General features: G+C 39.7%; 1 protein-coding gene across 3 annotated transcripts in view; it reads left to right on the forward strand.

Annotated features, from left to right (window-relative positions):
* nvl (nuclear VCP like) overlaps positions 1-10,000 on the forward strand; it is a 127,280-nt gene that overhangs the window by 8,561 nt on the left and 108,719 nt on the right. For 2 of the 3 annotated variants that reach the window (XM_088304114.1, XM_088304113.1), the window contains exon 3: positions 7,298-7,362. The exons of the other annotated variant lie outside the window; for it this stretch is intronic. In XM_088304114.1, coding sequence (XP_088160240.1) covers positions 7,298-7,362 — 65 coding nt within the window. The remainder of the gene's footprint in view (positions 1-7,297; positions 7,363-10,000) is intronic. 3 annotated transcript variants of the gene reach the window in all.

A 10,000-nucleotide genomic window follows, 5' to 3' on the forward strand; every position in this document is an offset into this window, starting at 1 on the left:
TAATTTTTCTCTTATTATGCTGCTGAGTGAAACTTCTGGCATTCCTTATTATACGTTAGTTTGGCACAGACCGTGCAAATATTTCCAACTGACACTTGTCTTGTATGTCACAACTTTCATCTAATGACACACTAAAATACTGACATGCTTGCCTGAGTGCAACTGTGATTCAACGGCCGTATTAATATCCGATAATCTGCGTTCAACACTGTGGCGGTTGTCGTCTTCAAGAGACAATACTTCAACGGCGTCAATGCGGCATTTCTTTTCTTAAGTCCCCTTCGTTGTATGGCTTTTTAGCCCGTGCGATGTTCCAAGCCAGTTGATATGATGCAAGCGTTACAGTCTCCGAGTGTTTCATGAACTTTTTGAAATACTGCATCTGCTTTTCTGCCTGACTTTTCAAAGCGACCAACTCCTGCATGCGAAGTTCAGTCCCTTTTGGAAATTCCTGTTCGATGTTAGGATGGAGTGAGCTGAAGTGATGCTGAAGATTGGGAGCTTTGAAATGGGCTAATGCTGCGTCACATATAAGACAGACCGGCTTGCTATTATGTTCAACAAAAACATATAAACTCTCCCACTCTGTCAAAAACATCCTGTGCGTGCTAACTACAGTTAGTTTTCAGACACAACAGTCCTTGTCGTAAAGTAAATCGGGCGTCAGCTGCAACCTGCTTCCTTTATAAATGCCCATTTATCATTCCTGAGTTTACAACGTATTAAGTAATTGTGCGTAGCGATGCAGTTTTTTCCCCCTAGCAGAGACATGAGAGAGCTGCTCTGGTTAACATGGCTTTGCGAACCGATTCAAATTTTTTTTTTATAACGATGCATAATTTGAGCAATTTATATCGACATTAAATTGATTTTCGATTAATCTTTTCACCGCTAATATAACTGTAATAATGCAAGTACAAGGACAAATCCATTGTCCATGAACGACTCACTCCCAGACTTTACCGACAAGATGAACATGCATGTCAATATTGTAATTCAACTAACAACACTTACACCCCCCATGTTCCTCTTAATAGACCAGTTTCAATGTTTGCAAACAATGGTGCCGTCAGTGAGATGCGTGTGCATAGCGGAGGCAAAAAGCACATGTCCACTCCGTTGTGAATGACCGCTTACATACGAAACTTTCAAAACCTCGATAAAGAAGCTTATTTAAATAAATTAACACTTTCATCCGGAGTTCATCTACCTGATCCTTACTTGCTACCTGCCGGTGAGTGGCTGAATGATACGTCGCACTGGCCCAATTTGGAATTTCCCAACATTTACATGTACCTGATTAATCCTCCGTGTTTTCACACATGAGACGCTCAAAGCGTACAAGTCTTGATGCCTATAATTATGCTGTTGGTGGACACGTTCAGACGTTTTTTTTCATCAACCTACTGAAATTCGTGACTATTGTTTCCTGAAGGCTGTGCCTAGTCAAAGACAGGGACACAAATCTCAGTGGCAGTAATCAACTTTAAAAAAGTAAAAAAAAAAGTGATAAACCATCATCAACAACAGCAAGGAGGACATCCACAGACAGCGTTGTACTATGGGTAAGTCACATAATTATGTCAATATTAATTAGGTCCAAATATAGTGTAGCATTAAAACACTGTGATACCCAGAAATGAACAAGATAAAGATGTCTTTTATTAGTCCCACAATGGGGAAATTTGAGGTGTTAAATCTATTCAACATGTTACTCATCAATGTTTTTATATTTACATTTCGTTTTAAGGAATAACCGATGCATATTTGAAGTTGCTGAGAACCATAACTGCAAATGCAGCCATTCTCACAAGTATTCATTCACATGAAGGCAATACAGTCTCGGACACTGCTTCAGAGTGTGAGGACTTTTTACTCGAGCCAATTACTGCCAGCATGTGATCTCACACCTGAAGAACTCTCATCTAAAGTTGCTTAGACTTTTTCATATCTGGGCAAAATCTACATGCCAGCATCACTCCAGCTCTTGGAACAGGCAACTAGGGAGCACGGTCCAGTGAGGCAGATGCACAGAGCTGGAAGAATTACAGCGTCTCTTTTCCAGAATGCATGTACATTTTCAGGTGATTCAACATGTTCAGTCTTTCAACACCCAGCTTAATGTACCTGCTTTAAAATGGGGTATTGATAATGAGAGTAAAGGAAAGGTTGCATACTGTAATTTTCTTAAAACCCGGCACACGAATGTCACTGTCACAGAGGTAGTGCTTGTGGTACGGTCTGATTATGCTCATTTAGGAGCTTCACCTGATGGAAGAATACATTGTGACTGCTGTGGTAAGGGCGTTCTTAAAATAAAATGTCCTTACAAATATAGGGATGGTCTTCAAAATAGACATTTAGATAAAACCTTTTGCACGGATGAGTGCGATAATCTGAAAAGAAATCACAAATACTTTTATCAAATACAGCTTCAAATGTTTGTTTGTGATGTCCAGTTTGGTGATGTGTGTGTGTGTGTGTATGGAACACACTAGTGATCAAAGTGGTGAGAATACCAAGAGATGATGATTTTCCTCAGACATGCGATTCATAAAGCTACTAAAATTTATTAATCACATATACTTCCGGAAGTTCTTACAAGAGCAAATGACCCTAAACATTTTAGAAAGCAGAAATGTGCAACTTGCTCACGTCCTCTTTTTTTGTGAAACTGTTCAATGTGCAAAGACTTACTCTTAGAGCATCATCATAAGATATGTGTCAATTTGAAAAGAAAGCACAAAGCTTGGGTTTGCTGTTGAAATATGTAATGTAGAGCGATGAATCACATACAAAATAATAAAACTGAATACAAATTTTACAGACATGACATCTATCTAAAAGTCTTCAAAAGCTTGGAATTGCAATGGTTCATTTTCTCGTCTTCTTTTTGGGAACCACACTTTGTGACAAATTAACCAGAGCAGCACATCATGTAACAATATCATCAACAAGACCTACAAGTGACAGAGGAATTACACTTTGCAAAATTCTGTACTTTTTCAATTGCCCAATAACCCATTCAACATGGATACGAACGTGGGCTGGCCCCCGAGAATGGTCTACATCAGTACCTGATAACTGCTTCTTGCCTTTTGTGAAATTTGAAATTTTTAACGTCGCACCTCTCATAGCAAGTTCATCTGTGATTAGAAAACCCCTATCTGCAAGAATAACATCATATGGTTCAGTCTTATCCAAAAATCGGACTCAATGGTGATCTGTTTATCTGACACTCTACCTCCCCAACCTTGTGATTAAAAATGAGATCGCTTCTCCTGGTGTAATTCCTATTGGATATTTTGCAGTGTTGTGATGTTTATAATTAGACCATGTCTTGGCTCTGGCTGTAAGGCTTGATGGACGCTCAATTAAAAATTCTGAACAGTCAATTATGCATCTGCATTTTTTTTTTAAATGATTTCTTGAAAATTTTGGGCATGTTTTCTTTCTCACAGCTTCTGTAGATGGCCATATTATGAGATCTTTTGATATTTTCCCCATTTTAGGCAACCATCTAGGGCTGGGCGATAAACCAAAAAATTACTGTTACCGAAATTTATTACAATGACCGACATCATTTTGCCCATGTCGGTAAATTCTGTGTTTAAAAAAGAAAAAAAGAAAAGTATTTTCTGTCTGCGGCAATGTTCGTGCCCTTCAGCGCGTCTAGTCTCGTGACTCCACCCATCTGAACAAGAAAGAAAACAGACGACGCGGTCATAGCTGGCGATTCAAATCCAGAAGCGGCTGACACGGCTGAAGACGAAGTAACGTTAGTTGAAGTTGTTACTGTTGCGCTTGACCCGAAAAGAAATTCGACATCTGTCGTTTGGAAATGTTTTGGGTTCCGTAAAGACGATGTTTGAGCAAAAGAACACGAACTACCAAGTGCGCTGTAAGCACCCAAAACAGCGCGTCCAACCTTTTCTTTTTCACCGCCCACAAGACAACCATGCTGTTGACTTGGAGCTTGTGCTAAAAGTTCAAAGTGAGAAGCATGGTTCAACAAGAGACAGCCCATTAACGGAGGCGACACCATGCGAGAGAACGTCTCAGAGGTGGACGCAATAGCCTAGCACATCGCTAAAGATATAGTTACAGTGGCGCGCACAAGATATAAACGCTTCATGAAAGTAGCCGACAAGAGGTATGAAATTATTTGTCGCAAACCATACTTCCCAATATGGACAACATCGGGACGGGAGCTTAGACATGTCAAGCATTTTGCATCCATATCCGACTTGTGGTCGAGTCGCAACATGGATCCCTGATTGAGCCTGACTGTGCATTAAATAGACGACAAGTGGCGACTGGGCACCAGAGTACTCGAGACGGCACACTTGTTTATTTGGCTTGCATCGACATTTTTTTTTCATTTTATTTAGCATTTTTTATTTGGCATTATTTATATTGTTTACAAGAGACCACCCAAATCTAGGGCTTTGCACATATCACGACAGCATCTTGGCGCAATCTAGATTTTGCGAGAGGTACCCTTTTTCTCCTGTTCTTTGTGACATTGTGCAAGTCATGCAAAGCAAGCTATTTGGAATGTTTATACAAATTATTTTTGTACTTTTATTTTTCATTGAAAGTAATGTGTACCAGTTGGTCAATAATAAAGCAGTCAATATGCATTTCCTGCATTTATTTTATTTTGGTCCACGGGGGGAATTTATTGTGCGTTTATCGTTATCGAGGTAAAATTACTCAATTTATCGCGATATTGATTTGAGGTCATATCACCCAGCCCTACAACCACCTTCTCAATTTTTTTGACACTAAACATTTGTGAATGTCAAACCTGACAGCCAAATCCTGATTAGTTAATCCTAATCTTAGTTTCATTAAAATAATCAGGTGGCGGCCTTCAAAAGACAGACATTTCCAAGTTTTACAACATTAGGTTGTAATACATTCAACAGCCACATATAACTGTGTTCATTTTGAGGGCCTGTGAAAAAATTAAATTTGGGAGGATGACTTTTTCAAACTTTGAAATCCAAATTTCTGGTTAGAAATGTTTTTTCAAGCTTTCATTTTCTTGCTGACATTTCAGCAATTCATTTTTCAGTTCCAAGTTGTCTTTGAGTATTTGCTCTGTTGTTTCTGAGGGAGCTGTAAACGTAACAGGTGCAGGTGGTCGATCATCTGTAAACCATAACAATTGTGTATATTTAATTCATACCATTATATTTTTTTCATTATTTTGATACTTTTTGCTGAGTGAACTTTATATTATCATATCATGTTTGTAAAGTTTTGAGATTTCAATTCAGGTTTGCAGATTACTTACCAGCTACTTGCGAATGAAGGCTCAATAGGCTTTCTGCTGCTGTCATAGTGTCCATTTCTTCATAGTAAGGCTCTTGTGTGTCTTTTGTTGCCTGCCGCTTGGTTTTGCGTTTATATCTGTCAAAATCATATATAAGTGGACATATTAATTTACATACAGTTATCTAAGTGTCTGCATCTGTGTGTGCACGTGTGCGCGCATGATTTTTAAAAACGTATGCACGAATACAGGTACTGTATTTGAATCTGCGTTCACACATATGTATACTGTACTTGTCTAATTAAATTCAAATTTCTCTTTAGACAAACTCTTATTTTTCTGGATGTCATAGTTGTACCTTGTGAGCTTTGAGTGTCCTCTTGTTGTAGCATCTGCTGTATATGAAAATACTGATGGAACAAAGTCTGGATTATCATGCTCTAGCGATGCTTTTCCTGTAAAAAAATAAAAAAGGATTTTGTAAGGGGGGTGTTTTTTTGTTTTTTTTAAATCATTGTTTGCGACTGTTTCACACGTGCAGGAAGAGTGCCTCCTGCATGCACAAAACAATAAACACACTTAGATATGAATTGCTTCACTCGTGCTATATATTTACCATTTTCACAAAGGTGTTTCTTTCACTAATTGAACATCATTCTGGTCTTTTATAACAGTAAAACTTAACAAGCTGGATTCTTAAGCACTTACTAGATAGGAAGTGAGGACTGCAAAAGCGAGCATTTTTTATGTCCTCCTCTGGCCAATTCTCCTGTCGTAAAGCTTGCAGCCATAACTTTCGCCGTTTTTTTCTTATTGGGGTGTTTACCAGCAGGAATTTTATAAAACGTTAATTCTCTGTGTGCTATTTCTCTTCTGTCAACCCACGGCACAACACGAGGGCGGCATTGTTCCGTAGTTATTACAGACAAAGGATAGCCGGGTGGAGGCAACTTTCTGCCTCTGTGTTCCGCACGCAGTCTCATGCCTATGTCACGCTGCAACTGGTCTATACTGATCACCAATCAGCCACACCCACCACAAGACTCAACAGACACCTGACTCCACCAAGGCTCAGCTAACAGCCACCTTCCCGCAGAGCTCCTTCTTTGCTCACGAAGAAACTTAACTCCAGTCTGATACGTTCTGGGCCCAGACTGCTTATCCGCGACAAACAATGCTTGTCCACAGAATATGTCAGGACCCAATGACGCTAGCAAAGCAAGTGGTATTCTTGTGATTACAAGTAACAGAAAGTCATCTGAAGCCCTGAGAACCTAGTTAGTAACTTGTCAACCTTTGAGCAAGCCAGTGTCTCCCGTCTCACTGCTAGATTAGCACTATTTAATATTAGATCACTAGTTAAACGCACTATGGATTAATGACATAATTATGAAATATGATCTTGACTTATTTCTCCTCGGCGAAACATGGCTAACAGATGGTTGCCAAAACGCTATTATGAATGAGGCAACACCAATGAACATTAGTTTCCTGGACACATTTCGTCTTGGCAAAAAAGACGGAGGAGTTGCTGCTATTTTTAAATCTTTATTTGTCATGAGCGAACTGTGCTTGTCTGGTGGATGAGCACGCTCCGCTCAAAGTTTATGAACACAGCTGTTTACTATACGCTTATTTGGCTTGACTCTGACAAATTGAACTATGCAAGATGCGCCCTGCTTCGATATGATTGAATGGCGGGGAGAAAATACAATACAATACAAAGTTGTTTATAAAATGCATTTCACAACAGTTGGAGCTGTAACAAATCACTTTCCATATGGTGTAATATATGTCAGACCAAAAAAGGAAAATTTGCGAATGGACTGCAGAAGAACCCAAACTGTAGAACCGAATGGCTTGGACTCTTTTCAAAAAACAGTCCACCCCTTATGTCTATATTGTTTTCGCATCATGCTATACCTGAAATTTAAATGTTGCTAAAGAGTGGGCCTGCTAAATCTTAATCTGTGTTAATAATCCGTTTTAATTGAATAATGTAAAATTGTTTTTCAGTATTTGGCTTCCAGCAGTAATGTGGATTTGTGCTCTGTTGCACTAGAACTTCAAAAGCAGTACAGGTAAGGTTATTTACTCATTTAATCCCAGCCATTTTCACGAGAGCAAACCCCTCAATGCCATCGTTTATCTAGATTTTGGCTGATTTTTGTAAGGCCCACTGAATAATGTTTTGTTGCTAGAAAATATGGAGTTCACCAAAGAAAGATTAGACTCTTCTTTCATCAGAACGAAAAAGTGTATTTCTATCGTTTTTCGTTTTTTAGCTGACAGTGTTAGAAAATAGCTAAATTTGGTCAAAATTACCGTTCTTGACAAAAAAGTGGAGAAAGTGCTTTTTGTAAAAGCAAACATTTCAAGCACAACCTTGACATTAACACGGTTTTTTCTTCTTTTGTGACATCTCAAACATCTAATTAATGCATTCCTTCTATAAAATAAATAAATTAGTGCGACAAAAAGTGTTTTTGATAAAATTATTTGAACATAATAAATTGAACTGCTAAAATGAACAATATACAAAAGTGCGTGAGTGTCTGCGTATACAACACCGCCTGCAGCAATAAAAATTACACTTTTTTCGTGTGTGTGTGTGGGGGTGTGTGTGCGCGTGGTATACACTAAAACAATTGCCTTGGTCCAAGACAACACTACACGTCACACACCACATATGTGTTAGGCTGCGCTTGTAACCCTGGGATTTTTTATGTGGCGTGGCGTTTTTTTTTTTTTTTGCCATGCGGATCAAATATTTTACTTTAAGTTTAGAGAGTGGTCGCTGGATTTTGCCTCAAAATAATTATATACAAAGCGGTCTGTGCCATCTGCGATGTGCTGGAGCAGTTTGTTGGTAATAAACAGCTGCAGGAAGTCCGCTGTTTCCCCACACCATCCAGTGGTCCAACAATCGCAGTGAAAGCGATGTCTTTTGGCTGGTAGCCTGAGCCATCTTGCTCAGTCTCTGGCTCTCACGACTCACTCCCACACCCGCCTGTTTTTCCCTGATAGTAATAATGAATTAGATTGAAAAAGCAAGACACCCAGAAATTTGTTAATATTAGAAAATAAATCATTCCTTGATTCCGGCGATGACCAGAAACCCCATTCCTTGTTGAGAGAAAGCTAAGTAAGTCTTGCTTTACTAGAAGTTCACTGCTATTGGTGAGATAAAATGTGCCTGGGCAAGAAGCCAGTGTTTGACATAACGGCTGCATTAGCGATTGGAAGCTTATTGGCACCAGGCTGCCACAGAGTGCTACATTGATTGATCCTTCACTAGGGCTGGGCGATATGACCTCAAATCAATATCGCAATAAATTGAGCAATTTTACCTGGATAACGATAAATGCACGATAAATTCCCCCTGTGGACCAAAATCTAAATAAATGCAGGAAATGCATATCAACTGCTTTTTTTGACAAACTGGTACACATTACTTTAAATGAAAAATAAAAGTACAAAAATCATTTGTATAAACATTCCAAATAGCTTGATTTGCATGACTTGAACAATGTCACAAAGAACAGGAGAAAAAGGGTACCTCTCGCAAGATTATTGGCTGCCCTCTCCCCTCACTGTCGGACATCTACACCGCCCGGTGCCTCAGCAGGGCTCTCGAAATCGTCAAAGACGATACCCACCCAAACTCCCACCTGTTCGACCTGATGCCCTCTGGCAGGCGCTACAGATGCATCAAATCGAGGACCAATAGACTGAGAAACAGTTTCTTTCCGAGAGCCATTTCTATTCTGAACTCTCACACACACACGAGACCACCCTTACCTTGCAGAACAGCATCGTGATGTGTTTTTATATACCCTATTCAGTATTATTTTCCATTGCACTCTCTTATCTAATTTATATATTTGTCTGTATTATTGTTGTATTGCACTGGAGAGGGGAGCTCTCTAATCTCGTTGTACTCTTGATTGCGATGACAATAAAGGGATTTCTAATTCTAATTCTAATTGTCACTTGTCCAAACTTGCTCCTCACTTTGAACTTTTAGCACAAGCTCCAAGTCAACAGCATGGTTGTGTTGTGGGTGGTGAAAAAGAAAAGGTTGTACGCGCTGTTTTGGGTGCTTACGACGCACTTTGTAGTTCATGTTCTTTGCTCAAACATCGTCTTTATGGAACCCAAAACATTTCCAAACGACACATGTTGAATTTCTTTTCGGGACAAGCGCGACACAAACAACTTCAACTAACGTTGATTCGTCTTCAGCCGTGTCGGCCGCTTTTTGGTTTGAATCACCAGCTATGACCGCGTCGTCTGTTTTCTTTCTTGTTTAGATGGATGGAGTCACGTGACTACACGCGCTGGAGCCGTCTTAAAGGGGCACGAACCTAGCCGCAGACAGAAAAGACATTTTTTTTTTAAACACAGAATTTACAGACATAGGCAAAATGATGTCGGTCATTGTAATAAATTTCGGTAACGGGAAATTTTTGGTTTATCGCCCAGCCCTATCTTTAGCCCTTGTAGCCAAGCCCAATGAGCTTCATGGCCGCACGGCAGCATGACATCTCAGGCTCTGGAGTGAGCCAGCAATGGATTCTTGTTCACGAAGCTCAGTCCTGTTCCTCGAGGGCCGGTGTCCTGCAGGTTTTCCATCTCTCCCTGCTGCAACACAGCTGATTCAAATGATCAGATAATCAGCAAGGTCTGCAGAAGCTAGATAACGATTGCTCAGGTGTA

Source organism: Idiotropiscis lumnitzeri, chromosome 9 (genome assembly GCF_059441095.1).
Source record: "Idiotropiscis lumnitzeri isolate Australia: NSW breed Sydney's pygmy pipehorse chromosome 9, RoL_Ilum_1.0, whole genome shotgun sequence".
Taxonomy (NCBI): Eukaryota; Metazoa; Chordata; class Actinopteri; order Syngnathiformes; family Syngnathidae; genus Idiotropiscis; species Idiotropiscis lumnitzeri.